The 25,762-nt window shown below is 37.2% G+C and overlaps 1 protein-coding gene across 1 annotated transcript in view; it reads left to right on the plus strand.

The window, feature by feature from the left end:
* myl13 (myosin, light chain 13) overlaps window positions 1-25,762 on the plus strand; it is a 54,645-nt gene that overhangs the window by 19,292 nt on the left and 9,591 nt on the right. Inside the window, exon 3 of the mRNA XM_028804181.2 lies at window positions 24,887-25,036. Coding sequence (XP_028660014.1) covers window positions 24,887-25,036 — 150 coding nt within the window. The remainder of the gene's footprint in view (window positions 1-24,886; window positions 25,037-25,762) is intronic.

Genomic DNA, 25,762 nt, shown 5'->3' on the forward strand with positions numbered 1-25,762 from the left:
CGTATGTTTTAACAAATCTAGTAAGTGCAAAATGATAAGAAAGAGAATTTTAAAGTGTGGGATAAGTGAGAAATTTATACTAATTAATAAAAGGCAAAGCCCTCACTGACTCACTGACTGACTGACTGACTGACTGACTCATCACTAATTTTGCAACTTCCCGTGTAGGTGGAAGGCTGAAATTTGGCAGGCTGATTCCTTACAGCTTACTTACAAAAGTTAGGCAGGTTTCATTTCGAAATTCAACGCGTAATGGTCATAATTGGAACCTCTTTTTTCACAATATACTGTAATGGACGGCAGCTCGATGGCCGTGGGAGGAGGAGTTGAGTGTCACGTCATCACGCCTCCCACGTAATCACGTGAAAAGACTGTGAACGCAGTAGGGACAAATGAAGGAGGGGCCGCAAACAGCGAAGAACAAAAAATTCATTAAACAATTGAGAAGGGAGCGAAACAATAAGAAGCGAGCGAGTGAAGCATACAATAATGTTCATAAGGGAAACAAAGCACGGTGTAAAACGTAAGTTTAAATTAAGTTTATAGAAACGCTCCCGCTGCGGATTGCAATAACATATTCGCGAGATAAAAGTTTAATGAGAAGACACGAGGTATAAACGAACCACATGCCATAGTGCAACGTTAGGGGCAACAGTTTCAACCATTCTATGATCCGCTTCTCGCAACTGAAAGACGGCACATGGCGGATTTTAGCCGACTTGCTGACCGCAACGTTAGGGGCTTCAACTCTGGCGCTGACGATAGAGATTCGATTCCCGAGAGGGGATGCAGTGAGTGTGTATGCCTGATGAGCCCAGAATTAGGGAGAAACACGTGTCGCATACTCTTTGCATTATTTGAAAGTAAACTATTAAAACCATTCTATGATCAGCTTCTGGGAACAGAAAGAGGGCACGTGGCGGATGTAAGGCGACTTCCTGACCAACCACAAGCGTAACCTGGCAGGTAACCATCCATACAGTCAGATTGTGATTCAGAAAACGAATGCCATGAATGTAATTACCACGATCTACATACTGTCAAATAAACGAAACACACGCTGTAGCGTGACAGCTGTGAAAAGCGAGGTTCACAAAAAAACATCCTTAACAAATTGTTATTGGTATATTTTCGATCCGTTTAAAAAGGTTTTATTTTCTTCTTAAAAAATTAAAAGCAGTTCTTCGCCGCAACGAAGCGCGAGAATTTGGCTATATATATCTGCTTCTCACAATTAAAAGAGGGCACGTGGCGGATTTTAGACGACTTCATGACCAAACATAAGTGTTACCTGCCAGGTAGGGTTACCACTTTTAATACAAAAAAATAAGGGACGCATACTGCAGCGGGTGCCACATCCCAGTGCCAACAGTTTGCAGACTCTACTTAAAAGACCCGCCCTCCTCACTGGACAGTTAAAAAGACCAATCAAACTAACGATGACATCAAGTATTACCCAATCAAAAGTAGGAAAGGAGGCATCTTCATAAAATGCATGTGGGATGATTTGCATGAGACGCTGCTTTAAAAAAAATGATTAAAAAAATACGGGACAAATCCCGTCCCGTATTGATTCAAAACGGGACGCGCAATTTCATTCTCAAATACGGGACGATTCCGTATTTTAAAGGACGGGTGGCAACCCTACAGTGCCAGGTAACCACCCATACAATCAGATTGTGATTCAGACTAGGAATGCAATGAATGTAATTACCCCGATCTACATACAAGGCGAAAGTCTTGCAACATTCAAAGATGATGGTTTGGGATAAGTACACCATAGAACATAAAAGAGCTTATGAAGCCTTGAACCGAAAAAAGCAAGATCTCAGAGATCGTAAAAAAAAAAAATAGGAGGTAATGTCGTTTTACTCGCTGTAGATTTTAGTCAAACATTACCAGTTATTTCACGAGGGAGACCAGCAGATGAACTCAACGCGTGTTTAAAATCCATGCTTCTCCCACGCTCGGTTATATGTCGCGTGTTCTTGGGTAGGTGCACCAAAAAATGTATACATTTAAGCATGTAATGGGCAAACAAAAAATGAGGTATACCCGAAGGCATTGCAGTAGTACTTAATGTAACTTTACTTCTTAAATGTTAATGTTTTACTGTTTAATAATTTATACGCTTCTTATATGTTGTTCAAATTCTTTTATCAAAATACCAGTGACAGCGCAATGCACGATAACGTGGAGTGAATACACCATACGCATCCACCCACGGCCGCCCTGGTGTGCGCAGATAGGAGTTGATTCTACAATAAAATAAAATAAAAAGAGTAATACAATCATCACCCATAAAGCGGATAGCAGACGTGACGTACTATATGTGTACCAGATTTCAAGTCAATAGGTGAAACGGTTTGCGAGCTACAGGTGATTTAAAATCCTGGACAGACAAACGAATAGCCACGGTAGCAAATTACAGAAGAAGATTTTACTGTTTAATAATTTATATTTATATGAAATGTGCTTCTTATATATTACTTCATATTCTCATATGATAATGATGTTAATGTTGTTTATATTGATTTCTATGTTATTGAAACTGTGTGTATATGTATGTATATATATATATATATATATATATATATATATATATATATATGTGTGTGTGTATACATATTTATGTGTATATATATATATATATATATATATATATATATATATATATATATATGTGTATGTGTGTATATATATATATATATATATACTAGCAAAATACCCGCGCTTCGCAGCGGAGAAGTAGTGTGTTAAAGAGGTTATGAAAAAGTAAAGGAAACATTTTAAAAATAACGTAACATGATTGTCAATGTAATTGTGTTGTCATTGTTATGAGTGTTGCTGTCATATATATATACATATACATAATATATGTGTTTGTGTATATGTATATATATATATATCTGTATGTGTATATACATATATATATCTGTATGTGTATATATATATATATATATATATATATATATATATATCTGTATGTGTATATATATGTATATATATATGACAGCAACACTCACGAAAGTGCTTTCTTTAACTTGCATCCAGGAGTTTGCAATCATTTCAATATCTTCTTTCACGTTAATTTTAATCTCCTCCTGTCTACAAGTTATGCTGATGAGAATTTTTCTCAGCATTTCCTTGCGATAACACACTTTCAGGGTGCGAATGATGCCCAAATCCAATGGCTGAAGCGCTGCCATGCAATTGGGTGGGAGGAATTCAGCGTGAACATTATCTAAATGTGGAAGCATGTTGTGGGCAGCACAGTTTTCAATCAGAAGCCGAATCATCCTTTTCTTCTTCTTCATATTGTGAGGTTTCTGATCTCTTTTGGGACCCCCCACTCAACGGGATGACATGCCGAAGTGCACTTTGAATAATGTTAACATTTACCCCCCCAACCCGGGTGGAACTGAAGAGTCGCATAGTGTGGGGGAGGAACGATCTCCTCAGTCTGTCAGTGGAGCAGTACATTGACAGCAGTCTGTCGCTGAAGCTGCTCCTCTGTCTGGAGATGATACTGTTCAGTGGATGCAGTGGATTCTCCATGATTGACAGGAGCCTGCTCAGTGCCCGTCACTCTGCCACGGATGTCAAACCTATCCCGAAGTGCGATTGCCCCATCTGTGGAAGATTGTCCGTTGCCGGACAACAGCAGGGCAGGGCAACAGCAGGCTCACAGTGCTGCAGCGAAGTGCCACAGAAGCAAGTCCTAAAAGATTGTTGTCGCTCTGTAAGTTCCTCTCTTGCACCCCAAAACACGAGACTGAGTCTTAGTACTTTAGCAAAACCAGCTTTATTCAGCTTGAAACAGGAACAGCCCGGTTATTTATTGTAGCGGGATCTATCACTCTCCTATACTCAGACACAGCAGTCAGGCAGAGTCATGGCAAGGTTAATGGCCAAGTAATACTGTTCCCTGCATTTACAATGTTCCTTGCATCACCCATTGAGACTCTTCGGCATGTTTTCCCATTGGGGGAAGGTCCCAAGAGAGTTTAGAAACCTCACAACAGTGAATCTGCTTTTTCTTGAATGAGTGGCACACTAATAGGAATGTTTCTTGAATGAGCATCACTGAACCACATAAAAACTACTGTTTCGACGTCTTCAAATGCAGTGTTTGCATACGTTTGCAACCTGAGAGTTTTGTTCTTTTTTTGTTTGGTCTTTCAAGAAAGTTGCCAGTGTTGATGGTGAAATTCTAAATTCACTGACAACATCTTTCAAGTTTGTTTTTTTTTTAATGTCAACTGTCGTTGTTTTTTTCATGTCTGCCATTTCTATTTCAAATGTTGACAAGCAATAAGCAAAAGGTATCACTGAAAACCACAGAAAAAAACAGTACAAGGAAAGTTCAAGGAAAAAAATTTTTTACAATGTTTCTGTTTGGGGATCGTTGTGCACAACTGAGCTGCGATCACAGAGCTAACTGCTCAGTGGAGGATTCATTCAGGCATTTCAAGGTCTTTTGGGCACTTTGTTGTAATGAAAGTATCTGCTGAGTAACAAGATTTCTATAGACTCTCTCATATGGGGAAACTGTCTGGACCATAAAAATACTTCATTGTAATGAAAATTTCGTTGTAAAGATATTTGTTGTAATGGAATTTTACCTGAACTTTCATTAACTTAAGTTATCCTTGCATCCCATAGAAAATCATATCATTAAAATCCTTCCAGTTAATTATATAAATATATTTTGCACCTTTCCTCACTTGTTACATTTTTTATAAGTTGAGCATGATTTCAAATTTAAGGAATATTTGTCTGTGTTTTACATTTTCAGATATCAAAACCAAAAGTGGTCACCAACATAGCAGTGTTATTTTTTTAAATTGTTAAATTGTGCTCTAGTGATCCGCTTATCCTTTCTGCCCTGAAGACCAACAGCAGACCTAGACCTTATGCTGGCATGAACGAAAATAGTTTAACGCTTAACTATTCGCAGCATTTCTCATCTCACAAGTACTTGTGTGATGTACTTTACGCACCAGTGTTAAAATGACTATTTATATGCATGCTGTGAGGTTGTAATATAAAATATTGCAATAACTTTAAATTGTACATGTTTTTAATGTAATTTAATACCATATTACTGACACAGTCTAGGACTATCTGAAAATAAACCTGATCCATATCTCCAGTGCTCATTCATCACCGGTCACACTTTCATCCACTGCAGGATTTGCACATGTATCACATTTCACTTCAGTCGTTGAATGTTCTTTGCAGACAAAGTCACTGCATGAAGAACATCTCATCGTTGTTTTACATACGTAAGTACCCATGTGGTGTACCAAATGCACCATATGGAACTTGTGACTGGGCATCCACTCATAAAACCAACTGGGGGCTCACTGGAGAGAAACCATTGTGACACTGTACTGTACTTGTAGTGAATCAAGCCGAGGAATGATGGCAGATGCTGCTGGTAGATTCAAGTAAAAGGACATTGGACAAAAATAACTGAAATTGGTGTACAAAATTCACCAGCGCAAGCAGTTAAGGGTTAAGAAGACATGAGAGACTTGACTGGAAATTTAAAGCTGACATTTAATACACTAGTAAAGTACAATAAATGATAGACTTCAGCCTATTTTTGTTTCACTGTACAAATGAAGATGCAACTAAAAATGGTCAGAAATCCAAGCAGCAGATATAGAAATGTTATTTGGTTTTGGCACAAGCCCTGGTAATTATTATAATAAGCCAATGTGATGAATTTCTCCTTTAAATATAATGATAGCAGCTGCCCCAATCAATAGGAAAACTACGTACTATATGGCAGCTGAGTGTTTAAGTGTTGGTCATCAGAAAGCAGAAATTTCCCTTGAAAGGCTTGTTGCTCTGGAAACTGCAAAGCACTTTTAAACAATGCTTGTGCTATGCCAAGTGGCCTACCTCTACAAATAGAACCGAGCATATGGCACTGGCACTGCCCTCTTTCACGAGATTGAGCCATGCCAAGGCACGCTTTGACATTCTCTCTGTGGGAGTTCATTAGGCCAGCTTCAGACCATTTTTGTCAAAGCATGGGAGAGTGATTGTATCACAGCACTGAACTAATTATACTCTGCAGATCTTTACATGAATGGTTATCACATGGAAACTCGTTACTATTTTAAGAGCTCTCTGTACTATAGTCTTTTAATAAGACTTTCATTTCCTCAGATAGTCTTATTGTCAGTTATGCTTCATGTATACAACCCATCTGACTTACTGTAATATATTTTATGATAGATTTAATGACAGTTTGTTTGAATTTAAGCATGAAGTTATAATTTTGTTCTTCTCACACTACAGTATTGTCAATTTGCTTGAGGGACCTGCAACACACTATATAAAAGTAAGCACTGCAGCTCTCACTGTGGAAAAAGCTATTTTCTACAATGAGGATAAAAAAATTAAAAAGGAGATGGAAGGCATTTCTAAACTGTATCAAATGATATCCAATGACATCTCCATTCATTTCTTTAGAGCAAATTTCATACAAGAGTACATTTTGTTTCATGTTCAGTCTGCTTTTCTTGGTATCACATCCTACTGAACAGACAAGACCAACCTATCTTGAACCACAGTTTTTAGCTTGTCTTGGCAAATTCCCAGATGCTCTTAGGCCAGCTGAACTTGCACAGACTTTTCTGTCAGCCAGCCAATTCTGCTGCACTTTTCACTGGAAGACGTCAGAGTGCATCCTAATTGTATGTTGAAACTACTTCAACTATTTTCTTTTGGTCCATTGAAACAGCTGTTCTACTAAAAGGTGCTCCTGTATTACTGAACCCCTAAATCTGTCATGGAGAGTAGTCATCCATAAAATAAGATAAAATTCCATTGCAGGGCACCTTCACACACAAAACCATATCAACTCATGCTGTATAAATGTCATTATCAAGAAAGAATTAAATGATGTATATGACTCAACCTCTTAAAACATATCTGATTTGCTTCTGGAATATTTCATTTTTCATTTATCTTATTACAAGCTATTATAAGACATCCTATCAGTTTTAAGGTAGTTATTTTACTTTCTGCTTTGTGAGGTTAACATAGGAGAATTACGATCGAATTTAAAAGCAGTTGAGAAATACAATTTCATGTCTAAGTTACCTGTTAAGGCTCATAGAACTGTTAAATAAAAAAAATTGGTAAAGATAATTTCCATGCTGAAAAAATACATAAAATTACTGACACCTGATTAATGATAAACACTTTCACTAATGTCAAAAAACCTTTACCAATTTTCCTTTTTGCAGGTTCACAGCTCTTCACTTATACTTGTTAATAGCCGTATCCCCTTCTGAATCAATCAATCTTAATTATATATGGCACCTTTCATCATGCTCATTACAAATCCTTTAAAAATCAATTTAGAAAACCATATGAAAGGCAGTTTAAAGATCTGTTAATAATAACATATTTTTATCTTGATATTTTCCAGAATTTACATTTTGTTTGACTTTATTTAGGTTCTTTGAACTATGCTAAGAGTCCAGTTTTTTTTCAATGTGACAGTGAAAAAACTTGTGGTATCAAGAGGGATTACATCTGACAGAAAGCAGATATAGCAACAGCATTTATTGTTTTATTATAATGTTTAGCATGTGGATGATTCCATAAAGACTGTCATAATGTACTCAGTATGAGTCACTTTCAGTTGCTTTTCTGCGGGTACTTTTTTATTCACTTTGACAGGTAAAATACTGTATGTGGACAATGTCCTCAGTCTAAGAGATATCATGAGAATATTGGTGAGACTCCTGCGTCAGGGTTCACACTTACATATACCACCATTCTCTCACCAATATTTGCAAGTAAACAACTGTCCATTACCTCATGCAGAAAATGGAAGTGCAAGGTTTTCCTTTAGTCAGCTATTTCTAGAATAGACACAGTTTGCAAATACTCAGTATTTAGATTTGAAATTTACAGAATTTGCAATTCATGTATTAATGAAGCAGTTACATTTTATTTTGTTCTTTTTTGTACATAATAGAGGCTCCTTAATGTAGTAGTAGTAGTAGCATTGTCAGGTGCGCACAGCACAGTGAAACTCTTCCTTGCATATCAAACCAACATACACACATTACCATTCTCTTGTACTTTGATAAACAATAATGCTTTAAAATGTTTGTTATTTAACACTAGAGTCCCTGAAGCCTATGAAAAACCCATAATCCTGGCCCACCTTAAATCCCTTCGCACCTCTCCATCAGCATCTTTTGTTTTGCAAATGTGTCAATCAGCACAAGCAGCAAGCAGCCTGCTATTCCACCTCCACCGAAGGAGCTGAATCCGTTGCAAAAGTATTTTTATCTGGCAGTGAGGTGCCTGGAGTAGTATAGGATAAATAGTATATTGTTATTTGAAATACATACATTTCATGTGTGTTCCATGTCTACAACAATCTTAAGTGTAGGATGAAAGGAAATGCGAGGCAAGAAATGCTGAACACATACCTAAAGCAGAAACTTTTTCCATGTTATACTAATAATGACGTGAAGTGTACAGTATAATGTGTGAAGACTTTTGTCCAAATATCAAATAAACACGTGCGCTTTTATTCAAGAATATAACCAAAGAAAAAAAAAGCATTTGATTTACATGTTGCTGTCAATGAGTTAAAAACCCAAGCTCAAATGTCAATTGACAAAAAGTTGATATGTATACTTGGATGGTGCAGAGGTAAGAACTGCTGCCTCATCACCAAATCGTTCTGGGTTTGAGTCCAGGCTCTCCGCGTTTTGAGTATTGAGCTGCTATTATTATTAGCATAATATAATAAAAACATAAATTTATTTGAGTCTGTAACACCCGGTGTAAATTTTGGCTACTTGTAAAAGTTAGCACTTTTTTTTATTATTCAGTTTTATTCTGTCAGTGACGTTCATGTGGTACAACAAACTTGCCTCTCTCTCTCTGAGTTGATGCCGTTTATCTACATTCTTTTCACGAGAGCAGCGATGACCACATTTGGTGCTGTGGTTGATGCCTGCTCAGAACTATTTGTTGTTCCGGCAACCAAAGATACAATGTCCCATGACTGCTATCAGACTATCATACAGCATTTGCTCTTTGACAACAAAGACACCTGTGCAGAATGTGTGAGAAAACGACAGGTTTGCTGTGATTTCGAACATCTGGCAATATTTTGTTGAGAGCTGTATTTTGACTTACAACCCAGGGCAAAGACTTCCCGAGTCTGTGGTCATAAAGCTTATGGAGCCATTTCTGGACAAAGGCAGAACCGTAACAACAGACAGCTTCTTCACAGGACTTTCGCTGGCTAATATGGTGCCAAGCAGAGTTTTGTCACGGTGCAGCAGTCTAAGTAAAATGGGACTTCCACCAGCAGCTAAAGTCACTTCAGTACATGAGCAATTCGCCACGCTAGTGCCGTGCTGACGGTGTATGCACCCAAAAAGAAGTCTGTCTGCATTCTCAGTACCATGCACCATAACAGAGTACAGGAAAGATCGAAAAAAAAAAAAAAACATGTTCAAATGACAACTCATGTTTAAATGGCATAACATTTTCAAATAGTGATGTTTTCATGTATGAATGTGTGTGTCCATGTGCAAGAGAGGCAGAGACAGATTTCATTTCATTCAAGTGGTTACTGGAATATACAATAAACACTTTCACAAAGGTATAACGAAACAAATGTGCTTTTATTCAAGAATAAAACTGAAATACAAAAAACTCAAGTGACAACAAGATACCATGCACACATGATTCACCAGCATTTGTGTGTCGGCTTATACACCTTCAGCGATATCTTTTACAAGTAGCAAAACTTTACACCGGCCATTACAGACCAAAATCAAAGGCTTCTTATTTTTTGGGCACATACACCATCAACATGACACTTTTATTCTTGAATAAAAGCGCACATGTTTATTTGATATTTGGAAAAAAGTCTTCACACATTATACTGTACACTTCACGTCATTATTAGTATAACATGGAAAAAGTTTCTGCTTTAGGTATGTGTTCAGCATTTCTTGCCTCGCATTTCCTTTCATCCTACACTTACACAGATCGTTGTAGACACGGAACACACATGAAATGTATGTATTCTAAATAGCAATATATTATTTACCCTATACAACTCCAGTCACCTCACACACAAATAAAGTGACTTGAGCTGGGAGAAGTTTGCAACTGACTTCAGCTCCGTCGGGGGGATAGGATAGCAGGCTGCTTGGTGCTTGTGCTGATAAGACAGATTTGCAAAACAAAAGACGCTGATGAGGAGAGGTACGAAGGAGTTTAAGGTGGTCCGAGATTACAAGTTTTTTGTAGGCTTCAGGGATTCTAGTGTTTATAGAAACATGCATCTTGTTTTATTCCTGTTTCCATACAATGTAAATTGGCCAGATCACTCCTCCTTCCCAAACTCCACGTGTGGGACTAATCAAGTTTGAAAATAGACAAATGATTCAGTTCCAAAAAATTATATCATTTAAAAGCCTTACAGTTGCACCTTGAGTATACACATATTTATCACAAAAAGGCTAATGTCGGGTCTATATTTTTGAGTGGGTGTGCCATTGCACTACCTGCCTGATGTTGGATGGTTGGATTCTGGCTCGTTCCCAGTGCCACTGAGATAAGCAACCCTGAACTAAAATGAACTGACAGCTGAGTGAATGGACTAATGTCAGCTAAGAATCTTTGCTCATTCTGGATCAGGCAGATAATCTTGTGCTTGTTGCAACTCTAGATGAAATGACTCCGTCTCGTTTCTTAGAGAAAAAATCCATTTCAGAAAGAGCTACTGAGAATCAAAAAAGCAGATCAATGTACAGCACTTCATTTTCACAACAAAAGGCCCAAAACTGACCATTTCTGAGTTAATTTAAACAAATACAACAAATACAACTTTGCAACAATAAGTATGGTACATTCCATTTTAATTACGTTTGTACACAGGTTGTACTGTTACATTTCTGTGCCTTTTCAGAACCTTGATCTTTAATGTCTCCAGACAAATCATCACGCCCCGTGAGCTGCTGTGTTCCTAACAACACTCACAATTATTAGCTTCTTTTTCCTTTGGGGGTACCATTGACTCAGCAACTGTAATGAGCCATTGCTTGACAACCTCACCCTTCATAAATTGCTTTCAATGCCTTACTAAAATTGCTTTGATTTTGCTTTTACTTTCATCAGTAAAAATAAACATTTTCAAATTAATAAATTAGCCTTAAACTGGGCTTTCCAAACTGTGGTATGTTTTGCACCATAATGTCTTTTCTCATTTTAAATTTTCTTTATAGCAATTGCCTCATAACAAATAAGGCATAATAATTTCCCTTATAATTTGGAGAGATAAATAAGTCACAGCTCTTGCATGTTTTAAATTTTCAATGTTAAATTTTCTTATGTGCTATGGCAGCCACAAATATAGCTACAAAAAATATGTTAAACACACACTTGGTAGATGGGTCTGATTACAGTGATGAAGACAAACTGACAGTAAGTCAGATAAGTCCATCCATCCATCCATTTTCCAACCCGCTGAATCCGAACACAGGGTCACGGGGGTCTGCTGGAGCCAATCCCAGCCAACACAGGGCACAAGGCAGGAAACAATCCTGGGCAGGGTGCCAACCCACCGCAGGACACACACAAACACACCCACACACCAAGCACACACTAGGGCCAATTTAGAATCGCCAATCCACCTAACCTGCATGTCTTTGGACTGTGGGAGGAAACCGGAGCGCCCGGAGGAAACCCACGCAGACACGGGGAGAACATGCAAACTCCACGCAGGGAGGACCCGGGAAGCGAACCCGGGTCCCCAGGTCTCCCAACTGCGAGGCAGCAGCGCTACCCACTGCGCCACCGTGCCGCCCAAGTCAGATAAGTCTTAACATAAAATCATGTGTAGTAATATTACATTTACAAACTACTGCCTGTAATTTAAAAGTCATTGTATCTTTTTTGTCACAGCTTTAATCCCTGACAACAGGGCTTCTTGTCTGCAATTTGCCTGCTGTGACCATTGTAATTGGTAACATATTCCTAGTGCATTCTAAACTACCATTTTTCTTTTACCGTATAACATATTTTTTATAGATAACTGTACACAAATAAGAAAAACACTAAAATTTATTTTTATAATAATTCATTAAGGTACAGGTTAAAAAACATGATTCCAAACAGACTCCAATGTTACATTATCCAGAAAAACAGCTAGCAGGCCTGAAAGCACCCAACCTTCCTCTGATCTCTAAAGAAGCAGGGCAATTTCTTACTTCAGATAAATGAGCATACCATTATGTACAGCTATAAATAATAATAATAATAACTCATTAAATTTATATAGCGCTTCTCTCAGTACTCGAAGCGCTATCCACACAGGGAGGAACCGGGAAGCAAACCCACAATCTTCCACAGTATCCTTACTGCAAAACAGTAGCACTACCACTGTGCCACCTGTCTTTTGCATGTAAAATGAATACTATAAACAGTTAAACAAACTCATTTTCATTGCATTCATTTTTCCCCACTTCTCATATGTGTGTTCCTGGTGGCATGGTCCAGTTTTATACTCTTCTGTTATTTGTCTGCCATCTGAAGGAAGTACTGAGGTGAAGCGTCTCGGTTAGAAATGTAGAGCAGCACATACAGTAATCGGCATAGAAAGGAACCTTTTCTTCTGAACTACCCTTTCATTATTCTTCAACCTCTGGAGTATTCTGTGCAGTTCTGGTTCCCACTTTACAAAAAAGACACAGTAGCACTTGAAGCTGTACAGAGGAGAGCAGCCAGATATTTCTCAAGACTTAAGGACATGTTGTACTGTGACAAGCTCAGAGAATTAAACCTGTTTATTCTCAAGAAGAAGAGACTGTGTTGGAACTAATCCAGGTCTTGAAAATTCTCAAAGGCTTTGATAAAGTAGATCCAGCCAGTTTGGTTCAATTTGGATAAATTACATAGTCAAGGACGGCAGTGGAAATTAAGGGGAAGTGCATCTAGGGCTGAAGCCAGCATGCACTTCTTTATACAAAGACTTGAGGAAGTCTTGAACAAACTACTGAGTTATTATGTAGTTAAAGCAGAAACCTTGATAACCTTCAAGAAATATGTCAATGAGATATTGGGACAGCTTAGCTATTGATGGACGGAATGGTCTCTTCTCGATTGTCATATTTCTTATTTTCTCTGAACTATTGTGAATCCAACATGATAAAGAACAGTAGATAATGGTGAAAAAGAAAGGTGAAAGGGAATGTCTTTACTGTGCCCCAGGGTTTAGAGCAGGTCCCAGTTTATATTATTTGTACTAATTGGTATAGCAATTAATCTTAATGATAACTGGGTGAAATTCAGACCTATAAAAAAGTGGTAAATAAGTGGACCTACTCAACTCTATCAAAAGCCTCTTGTGCATGCATGGGTGTACGGACATTGGTATCATATACAGCATATTACATTCAGTAAATGGTGAAGATAAATGAAATGGTACCTGCCCTTAGTATACATCATTTAATCTAGTGAAAGAGCAGAATGCAACACTTGTTCTTAATGGTTATGAATGTTTTTCCCCAGCAATTTAGTACTGGTATTTAAGAATTAAATTAGTACTGAATTTGTGATTATCAGTTTAAGGAGTATAATTTTTTTTTTCGTAAGAAATGCAGATTTAGGGGCTTGAGACAGTGTTTCAGTAGTATTATTATTGATAGAACTTTATTTGTTCCCATTTCGAAATTTGGCTGGTTAGGGCACCTTAAAATATTGATAGTTTTAGTGGTAATAATTGTAATGCAGATATTTTTAATCCATCTGAATCTAGAGGTTTTCAACCCTATACTACCTACAATTATTATTATTATTATTATTAATATTAATTTCAACAGAATTAGATGTTGAATTTGCAGATTGTGGGCGGCACGGTGGCGCAGTGGGTAGCGCTGCTGCCTCGCAGTTGGGAGACCTGGGAACCTGGGTTTGCTTCCCGGGTCCTCCCTGCGTGGAGTTTGCATGTTCTCCTCATGTCTGCGTGGGTTTCCTCCGGGCGCTCCGGTTTCCTCCCACAGTCCAAAGACATGCAGGTTAGGTGGATTGGCGATTCTAAATTGGCCCTAGTGTGTGCTTGGTGTGTGGGTGTGTTTGTGTGTGTCCTGCGGTGGGTTGGCACTCTGCCCGGGATTGGTTCCTGCCTTGTGCCCTTTGTTGGCTGGGATTGGCTCCAGCAGACCCCTGTGACCCTGTGTTCGGATTCAGCGGGTTAGATAATGGATGGATTTGGAAATTGTGAATGTCACTTCTGTTAAGGAAACTCTTACGTTATTTTGATCATTCATGAATTCTGATTATCCGTATTATGATTCTGTTTTATTTTTACTGACATTATTTGGCATTACTGTAGGCCTTTCTTTGTCTCCTTTGTAGGAATATGTAGATATCATCTAATTATTAACAGAAATTATATCTAAAGATGTTAATAGAGTCAACCCTCAATGTTTGCCGGGGGGTAACATTTCTAGAAAACAGCATAAAAGTAAAAAATGTAAATGTTAACAGTCTGAACCTGTAGGAAATAGGGGGTTCCCACAACCACAGAAACCATAATCTTTTGCTAGCGATTACTCAAAACACACTTTTCTGTATAGAATTCTTTATAACAAGCATATATTATTTCTGATAATATGCAGTTTTCATGACACAGTAACTGTAAAATAACCATAAAATGCAGAATACAAAACAAAATTGGTAACGTACAAATCATTTTTACTTGCTAGTCTTTCCCAACATTTCTGTGACCTTTTGTGCTAACACCTCACAAAAAAATTGTGGGGGCATAGTGGTGCAGCGGTAATGATGAGCTGGCACCCCATCCAGGGATTGTTCTTACCTCCCCCGTCCAGGGATTGTTCCTGCCTCCTGCAAGATGCTTGCTGGGACACATGTGACCCTGAATGGAATAATTTAATACATCAGTACTGTCTCTGTCAAATGTACCAACCCCCAATTCCTGTCCTTCCGTTTTCTTTCTCTACCAATCACCACCCAATGAGCTCTGTAATAAATGTAAAGCCAGCTGTAAGCTTAGAATGCCAAATCTTCAAAACGTTTATGGAACACTGAAAAATCTTCATTAAACATGTTTATTATGTCATCCATCCAGGGTTGTGGCAAGACCCAGCAAGCATCAAGTGCGAGAGAGGAACAGCTTCAAACAGACTGTGGCATGGCTGAGTGGAATCCATGCAGGTGCTGGTGGCTTTCTTTAGGCAGCATGTGCTATAAATGTCCTCCAGGGCTGGAAGCTGTATCTCTATAATCCTCAATAATAAGACTCAACTTGCCGTAGAGCATTCCGATCAGGTGCTGTGCAGCTATGATACCACACACACATACAATGGTTTGAAATACTCTGAGTTGTACACTGAGAGTAACAACGCTAAAGCAGCTATGGTATTTGGAATAGTTTGTTCATTCCGTGCACCATTATATTGTTACTGAATGATTATAATCAAGTAAATTAAATTTGTAAATGGTATGCAATTAATTGCGACGCTGATGCAAATCTGAAAAAAAGAAAACCACACAGAAACAGTAGCACTGCTTTGACACTGGGTGCCACCAGTTTGCAAAACCAAGCAGAAATGTACGTACGCAGTGGGATAGGCTGCCGTAAGAATGTGCATGGTTTTACATGAAGGTTAGTTTTTATACATCGCAATGTGAGTGTGGAAACGGGCGTGCGTACCATTTTTGTGTCTACACACCGTTTATACAGTACATGAGGCCCCTGTTGTTTTAAAGTTACCTAGGTAAATGACAGTATCTCATCTTCTGGTCCCATTCTTCTGAATCTGCCTTTTCTCTACCATTGCAGAACAGTCAGAATGTCAGAATTGATCTATCCATTGGATTAATTTATTTAATGAGCACTGTAGCAATCCTCTTATGTAATTAGAGTGCTTACTTTTATGTTCTTCTCCTTTTACCATAATGTGAATCCAGTTTATTTAAATAATTACTCATTAGTTTTTGTAGACAAAAGTTCAGCATCCATATAGCATGTAAGTTGTTCCTTAAAAAGATCACAGATCAAGCATTCATTCATTTTCATCCTTGATTTGTAAATAAGGTGTGTAACTGATAACAATTTCCATTTCTTCTCTCTTATATACAGAATGGGATATTTGGCCTCTCATTTACGCCTTGAGAAAACAATCTCAATAACAATGTCTGTTGGTGAGGACACATTTTAAAATGTCATTTGTAAACAAGCTTTTGTGGCAACTCGGGCCCCTTCATCTTGCCTGAAGAAGGGGCCTGAGTTACCTTGAAAGCTTGCAGACTGTAATCTTTTTAGTCAGCCAATAAAAGGTGTCATTTTGCTTGACTTCTCATTATATCCATAACGACTAAAAAAATACAAAAAGCAAAACATTTTGATGAGATACAGCCATTTTATATAGAGCCTGGCTGTGCACTTCACCTCATTTCTTATTTTTCTCCACAGCAACCTTTCAGCCACAGGGGCACAGTTTCTCCAGTGTCTACTTGTCACCTTGAAAATTGCCTCAAAGTGTTGTTATTGACATTATTGAATGTTGATACCAAGATGTAGTCAACAACTAGTCAACAGTCACTGAAAAAAATGTAACAGTTACTCACCGACCTTATGCTTCCATACACCACAAGCTGTATACCTGGAAAAAAAGGGGATGGATGCAGTTTTCTTCACGGTACATGAAGGACTAAAGTTTTTCAGTAATTGACAAGTGTTACTGACACATCTCCAGTATTCAGTGTTAAAAGAGGTAATCTTCCACAATTAGACACACTACCTAATACCAATTAATCTTTAAATACACAGACAAAATGTGCAAACTCCATGTAGTCCCTGACGCTGTGAGGCAGGAATGACAGCTATTGCTTGGCCTATGGTTAAAACATCTGTACCAAACGTAGTAAACTTTAAGCTGATTAAAACTAAATGTATGACTATAACATCTGTTCAGTTCTTGTCACTTGACTGCACAGTACGTGCACACAGAACTTCTCACTACCTGTCACTAGACAGATGAAGCATGTGTGTGCATGATACTTGTGGCAATAGGGAATGTCTTGGCAAAATAATGCAATAATTATTGTGAAATAGGGCAATTAATTTCTTTATTTAGTAGCAGGAATAAGCATTTACATGATTCAGTATATATTCCAGCATTAGGGATGCGACAGGGAAATGTTAGAATTCCACACACGACAGCCACTGGGAGCAGACAAATAAACAGGAAATGTATTCTTACTGCAAGCAAAATAATACCAAGAATCTGTGATAAAATTATCATTTAAAGTTTCCTTTCGTTGTCACAAAGATAGCTCATAAACATGAAAGTCATGTTTAATAAGATAGAAACCTGTGTGGCTTCAAAATGGATGGTAAGTTTTAAGACTCTTATTTTCATGTTTGGACCCTGGGCACCTTCAACCCTATTGTAAAAATGTGAACAGACAAGGTGTTTTTTTAAATTACAAAAAAAAAACAACTTAATTTTAGAATACAGTTTCATATGGCAAATAAATATATAATATGCTTTAGAAGTAATAATTTCAACTTTAACTCAGTGGTTCTCAACCTTTATGATCTTGTGACTCAGTTTTACCTTTTTATGTTCACTGATGACCCACAGGCAGCAAATGAAGAGTGCTTTTGGGGGGTGTAAGGTGACCTTCTTGGTGAAATGAGAACAATTGGAAGAGTGGTGGAGGGGCCGTGGTGAAGCGAAAGTGACTTGTGACCCAACAGCAACCTGCAAATGGCAACCCACAACAAAAAGTGGGTCACAACCCAGTCATTGGGAAAGTCTGAAGGCTGTTTAGGTTTGAATAGCCGGTGAATAATGCAGTGGAGGAGTCAGTTCTACTAAACATAAATGAATTAATTAATTTCTTAGTGTCCCCCATGCAGCATTTCCAATTTTCCAATATGACTAATCTGGAAAACAGATTTTAGATATGTTGTTATGTGTGTTTTTGAAGACAGCTGGCTTATCACTGAAGTCTCAAAGATTTGTGCTCCTTTATTTTAGCAACTCTAAACTGGTCTGGTGACAGAGACTGTTCTTGTTTGCATGAGTGTGTCTTGTTACTGATGGTAGTAGGTTATGCTCTGACACTCCTGAAACATAAACCATACGTTTGAAATATGAAAGAATGGCATCACAGTATACCACTAATCTCATATAGACTGCATTTTTAGGTAAAGTAGGTTAAAGCAAGGAAAAAACATTCATTTTTGATATTTTGAAAGGTTTGTGGCTATGCTAGACTTTTTAAAGAGTGCACCGTTTGAAGTGACTTATTTAACTGATGCTATAAAAAGAGATAAAAGCTCTCCTTCATTTTCAACAATGCACCTGTGTTAATAGAAACTTTAAATACTCAAATTAAACATTTCATAACCAAAGTCTGTTTGCATGGGAACATTGATGTATAAAGGATGCTGCCTAGTCGTCTGTGAGTGTTTGTGTGTGCGTGTGTGGGTGTGTTTGGGGGGGTAGCTTTGCCTTTGTGTGACCCTTTTACTTTAGAATTCTTTAAGTAATTTCTGGACCCTGAAGCTCACATCCGGGATACTTCATGTTGACTGGAACAGCTGCAGGCATATCTTCAGAATGGTATTTTTAAAGCAGTAAAGCAAATGTGTCCTTAATCCTTCTGCTTTCATCTTACATTTGCACTTGACTTTGCTATGTTACAAAAGCTAGCCTTTCAAGCATATGTTTCTTACAAGCAGAATTCACCTCTTGTTGCTTGAGGCAAATGAATAAGAAGAAATCCAAAGATCTGACAAGCACGAAATCTGTCCGAAGACTCCTGGGATGCTTTACTTAAAGTAAACAATTCTTTGATTGCTTACACTTTGGTTCTTTGCCTGACAAAATACATTACACATCCTTCATTGACACACGGTTAGCAGCTTTTTAGAAATACTATAAAATTACATTGTCTCTTCTTTGAAACTGAAGGTTTAAATGTAAAATTATTTTTTCAGTAATCTGAAAAATAAAACAGAACAAATAATGAAACTTTTGCCCGAGTGATAAACATATTTAATGGGTGCACCGGCACCTTATGCAGAGTCTGATCCTGCCTAGATAGACTCTGCTGCCACCAAGCCCTGAAGTGGAATGAGTCAGTTCAGGTAACAGCTGGACACAAGGTTAATGTACTTTATGATTATTATTATTTCACTTTTGGACTTTTTTGTTACATTTCCCAAATTATAGGAATTGTTCTGTGAAGGTGTGCCTGACTAGCAAGACGTCACCATGGTTTAGGGTACATCTGTGTTTGCACAAGACAAGTGTATACTCCAGCAATACTGTAGAAAAGAGAGAGACTAACTGTTATGACTGGTACTCACTATTAATTTTTTTGCATGTTATTCTGAATCTATTTTACTCTTCTTGTTATGCAAATATTTTTCGGTCACACAAGTTACTATGCGGCTTCACTCAGAGATGTGTTGTGCTGATGCCATCTTTGTGACAGGATAAAAGATTGATGCCATACACTTCCTGGTCATCCAAGTTTGTGGCTACATAAACAAAAATCTGTTTGTTGTTACTTATGTTCATTATTGGATTCTTTTCTATCTTCAACTACAAATTTTAATTAGCATTTTGGTTTTGATGAAAGATATTTTTTTTGTAATGGTCTTTTGATTGCTTTTTTTGACGTTTCTTCTCCTGGTCACCTCCATTATTCAATGCTTGCCTCTTTTTGTCAGCAAACATAACACTGACTTACTTGCAGGAAAGAGCAGCTTTGCATGATAATGTGGAAAGGACGTGTAGTGGGGCAAATGATGAGGTGAGGCAAATTTAAAACAATTAGAGTACCAACCAGCTAAAACACCATTTGATTCAAACAAAAAGAAAAGTTCAATGAAAATATGCACTCGATGGAGCTATATTGACAAACCAGTTGCCCTTTAAGTAAGTGACTTGGCATGCACAAAGACTCTCTTCTCCAGTGAGGTCAGGTCCAAATGAGACACCACCTTCTAGGAGTGACTCCCTTTTATACTGGACAGACGGAAGGGGCGGACCCTCTTTGGCTCCATTGCCCACAAGGGACAAAAAGGGATACAAGACTATTAGCGACAGCACCCTCTCTGCTCCTGGGGTGGTATAACATACCTTAGGTGAGTCAGGAAGGCAATCCTCTACCACACATATAAACATTTCTTTTATAATAATCACTATTTAATGTGACAGGTAATTAAACTATTTTTAAATGCAAAGGTACAAACATATTACTGGAATACCCATATATATTTGGGTTCAAAGTTATATAATGTTATTTTTTTCCATCTCATCCCACTGTAAAGCAATTGGCCAATTAGCTGTTGAAAACACATGAGCTTGGATTTGAACTAAGACACGCACAAATTGAATTTCACACCTGCTAAAATAGATTGCTCTCTGCTTTATTTCAAAAAAATATCTTAGCGGTAGGCATAGATTAAGTGGCGTGTAATATTTTCCTTGGTAAAGATTCTCTAAAGCGTTAAAGAAAAAGAAGGCTTGAAATTAGATTAATATTTGTGAATGATTTGTGTTCACTGCACTTTACTAACTGCAACTGCAAAATATTGAGAACAAAACCTATCAAAGCTCTTTTCATTTCTGAGCCTCTTCTCAAATCAAATTACTATCTTGATTTTCATTTCACATAAATACTAGATTTTCATTTTTTCATTTTCTTTCTATAAGCCAATTAAAAAATATGGGTTAAAACACATTTATGAAACACTTAAAGTTAGTCTTATCTTATTTATTGGTGTTGAGCTTTAATAACTTCAATGACTGCATAGAATTAAGCAATAGTACTCCAAAACAGTAGGGCACAACTAGAAGCTTCTTAAAGTTATATCTCTCTATTATAAAAGAAAATCTTGAGACGAGACCAGACAAGACTATTGCTAAGAGATTTTTTAAAGTCCCACCCTCCTCTCAACCATTTGTGGTTAATGGCCCACGCCCATGGTCCTCTCATCTCTTATTCGTGTGAATGCTTTTGTCAGACACATAAGAGAGCTCTCAGCTCTTATAAATGTTTTCGTTTTCCTCAATTTAAGTTCCCAATAAAAGAAGACTTATCTTATTATGTCCAAATCTTATTGAAGACAACAGAAGAAATGAGTACACAGGAAATCCTAGCACCGAGAAACAATGAAGTCAAACGAAAAACACAAATATTGTCGATCGGTTACAAGGCAAATTGGTTAAATACGTATCAATAGACTATTCTGAAACAGTTGGTGGTGATGGTGCGGAAGATGAAAACATCAACTAACAATATCCCGTAGAATATCCACAAACATTAATATCGTCCGGTCTTCCACCGGCCAAATTACTGTTGAAATAATGTTATTCCGTAATTTATGTCTGAGTGATGGGCTATGCAATAGGACAAGATTAGTTGTATTCAAAATTGGTCGAACAATTCTGACATGTAAAATTTTAACAGGCGACAAGAAAGGTAATATAGTACATCTTCCGCGGATAACATTAGACACCAAAGGAGATCTTGATATGCAATTTGTATTAAAACGTTTACAGTTTCCCGTTAGAATAGCTTTTGCTATGACAATTAACAAATCACAGGGACAAACATTCAAAAAAGTCAGTTTATTTATTAGAGAGAAAGAAAAGATATTCACTCACGGGCAGTTATACGTTACGTTGTCACGATGTAACTCCAAACACGGAATCAAAATTCAATGTGATATTGACGAAAAGTTAATTCCAAATATTGTTTTTACTGAAGTTTTACAGTAAATATGTAAGTTTAAAAAGTATTTGCGTATTAACTTCAAAGCCAAACAAAATGAAAACATATAACGCAACGAATACCTCTAACGTAACATGTAACATAATTTTCTATCAGTTTATTATGTTTTACTATTTTTTACTATGGTAATTACTTTCTGTAATGTAAAATAGTTAGGTCTAGTATGCATATGTAATAATTCCCATGGAAATAAACAATGTTTAAATTGTACATCTGCATCCCATAGCGCACACCTGGGGAATGGTGAGCAAAGCAAGCAGAGGGCAGAGCCCCCTAGTTTCATATAAAAATATAGCTGTGGAGGCTTATTTCATTGTCATAATCATTTGTTTGTAATGCTTATTTAAATGATCTTGTTATCAGCACTGTTATAACATTTGTTTGTTATTGTATTCTTGTTGTGTTGTATTTTTGTAGTACATACTGTAAAAGGTACAGCAGAGCAGTGGTTCTCAAGTCCACTCCTTGCGGAAAATGTAGATTTATGTTCTAATCAGTTGTCATTTCTTCCTTTTTATTTTTCTTCCAGAAATACACACAAGTGTGATGCTTACCTTTAAAAATGTAAAATATTTATATTTTTTGCCATACTTTTAAACGCTTCAATCTGTTTTGCCATTGTATTTGTAGTTCAGCATTTCTGTAAATAGTTAGCTTCAATGCAATTACAGGATATTGTTGATTAATGATAAGTGGAACAGACATCAGTGCAAACAACATTCAATTCTAAAAGGACACCAGATACTTCAGAGTCATACTGTACACACTTGCATGCCTATTAGTACAAATTTTGATCAAAAATTTCAATCTTATGTAACATGCATGCTTACTTGATACATTCTAATATAAACTTTGCAAACCAAGTTTGTGATTTCTGGACTCCTAGAAGAGCAGGGGGTATAGTGAAAAGGTAAAAAATAGAGAAGTGTTTAAAATAAAGACAAAAACATTGTCAAAGGTTTGGGTGGGATCCCCCATATACTGTAGCACAAGCAAAGGAAATCAGAACTGCCAAACGAGGAAATGATGGTGCTATATACTGCATAGTAGATTTTGCAGGAAGTGATGTCATAGGTGAAAGGCATTCAGGAACCGGAAGTAACATTATGAAGAGGTGGGACCTTGAAGGGTCGCACCGGAAGTGACATGAAGTGGCAGGTCTTGACGGTTGGAACCGGAAGTGATGCTATGGTGTGGATTCTTCAGTTGTTCTGTCAGGAGAGAGGAAAAGTTAGAGGCAGCGCCAACCCCTGGTTCGGCGGGTAACTGCATCTATTTGAGTCCCAAACACATGTGTGTGACAAGTGTTAACCTTAAGAATTACATACACATCCAGTGCCTAATGCACAGTACATACTACCTTTAAAACGATGAGAAATACTACATTTTAATTTTTAAAGTTTCAAATTTCACATTACACAGTTTGCAATGCCTCACTGCAACACAAGCATTAGAGAATCAAAATGTCACATGCACATTTCAAAGCTATGTTTCAGTGCATGATAGTGGCGTCTCACTTCAAATATCATATTGTGGATATACTGTTTATGTAATTTTGTAAAAGTCTGTTAATTTCTGGATTGATATCAATGCATTGATCACATATGCAATTGCTGGTTAGACATTGTAGCAGGGCAAATGAAGTGGTAGGGAAAAAGCCAAATGCTTGGAGTGCCACTGAGGCAAAACCCTGTTGAAATTGAACAAAAATCAAGAAAAAACAATGAAAAGCATGTGCTTGACTGTACTCTAAGTGAGGGAAAATTTCCTGTTAAGAATTGCTTGGCAGCAAGTTCTTGTCTTGATCTGCACATTAGCAAGGTCAGCACCAAAATGACAGCCTTCTGTAGCACTCTGCTTTTATATTGGGCGGACCAGAAGAGGCGAGGCTTTTTTGGCATTGTTGCCCTCAAGGGGCAAGCTGTGAAGGGAAAATGAAACAAGACTGTTGGCAACAGTGCCCCCTCTCGTCCTGGGGTGGTACTACTTACTTTAGGCAAACCTGGAAGGTGACCATCCTGCTTCAATACCCACTTTGAATGGGATAATAAGCCAACCTGAATAAACCAGCAAAAGAGAGAGAGAGGGAGAGGTGGCAAAAATGGCCGTAGTCTTATCTATATATCCAACTCCCCCTGTATCATTAGAGCATTCCAACAATATTGATTAGAACAGGCCATTCAGTCCAGTTAAGCCTCCAAATAATATTAAGTCGTGTTTGTAAGGACCCAAAGTACTATTATATTTCTGTGAAGAAAAACTTTCTTATATTTGTGCATAATGTCCCTTTAATTAGTTTCAATGTGGTTCCCTGAATTCTTTTTAAATAATGCATTTTAAAATAGATGGTTGAATAATTTTGAACACCTCAGTCATGTCACTTTTTAATTTCTTTTTGCTTAAACTGAAAAGTCCAAATTGTTCAATCTTTCCTCATAACTCATACATTACCTCTTCTGGAATCAGCCAAGTCACTCTTGTCTGGTCTTTATGGTATCTATCACTCTTATGTCTTTTTTTATAATATGGAGGCCAAAACTTCACATAGTACTTCAGACTGGGCCTCACTTTTATAGTGTATAGTTTAAGCATAGCCTCCATTGACTTGTCCTCTACACATTATTTAATTCTATCACCAAAGCCAAAAATAAGCACATTAGGCAGCTGCCTAAATGGCCTTTTCTGTCTGTTTCTTCATTTCTTCAAGCCCAACACCTTCAGCAGCCACCTGCATTGTCTATGACTGGTGCTCTATAAAATAAAAATTGACAGCAATGATATAACTTGTTTTACACATAGAACTATTAAAATTCATATATTCTGTATTCTTCTCAATTGCTTAATGCATTTATAGTTATGACTCTGTCATTCAGATTGTGCTTTCTAAAGGATTTGTTACTTTTTCTTTGAGTGGGTTTGTTGACTATATGTGCAGTTTTGTGACTTGTACTATAATTAATAGCACACTTTGATTAGAAGCAAAAAATATTTTTTCAATAAGAAAACTGTATTTTGTTTTTTTGTTTTTTTTTAGATTTCAAAGAAGCCTTTTCCCTTTTTGACAGAACACCAAACTGCGAAATGAAAATCACTTATGCTCAGTGTGGAGATGTCATGCGTGCCCTTGGCCAAAATCCAACCAATGCTGAGGTTCTCAAAGTTCTGGGGAAGCCAAAGCCTGAAGGTAAAAGAAACTGCCAAGGGAAGCTAACCTAAAATACTATTTACAGCCTGATTCTCTGTAAAGTTTTAATGGTTTTATGAAATCATTGGCATTAGAGGTACTTCCAGAAATTTGATTGCAAGATGGTTAATGGACAGGAGACAATGACTACACATAAGAAGATGAAGATCCATAAAAGGCATTGTCACTGGGGAAGTCTCACAGGAATCTGGGCTAGAAATTATGTGTTTTCTGAATTATATTAAAAATCTGATTACTGAATAGTAAGAAAATCTGTGAAATATGTAGATATCACCAAAATTGGAAAGACAGCAAAGACTGGTAATGAAAACATTATAGAAGAACTGGACAATATTTATATTTACTTTCAGTCTTGGACTGACCTAAAGATATTTAATATTTTTTCACTTTAACAAATTATCAACATCTAAACATTCTATCACATATCCCTAAAAGAATCTACTGAAGAACTTCCATATATGGACCTCCTAACTTTTAGGGGTAATTTTTTTTTCTTTTGTCCCAGGGTTGAATATTATCTATGACAAATGTCACTCTATTTTATGTTCCATGAGCCTCTATAGTATTTAAATTCACATAGTTATGACATACCTATTACATACCTATTTGCCTCATCACTCATAAGCTGAAAGGCACTTTCTGAAAAAAAACAGCTTGAAGTAGTCGAGTGGCTTGTAATCCATAGTGTCCACTAGAACTCTGTGT

The sequence above is a fragment of the Erpetoichthys calabaricus genome, chromosome 6, assembly GCF_900747795.2.
Source record: "Erpetoichthys calabaricus chromosome 6, fErpCal1.3, whole genome shotgun sequence".
In the NCBI taxonomy this organism is placed as follows: Eukaryota; Metazoa; Chordata; class Cladistia; order Polypteriformes; family Polypteridae; genus Erpetoichthys; species Erpetoichthys calabaricus.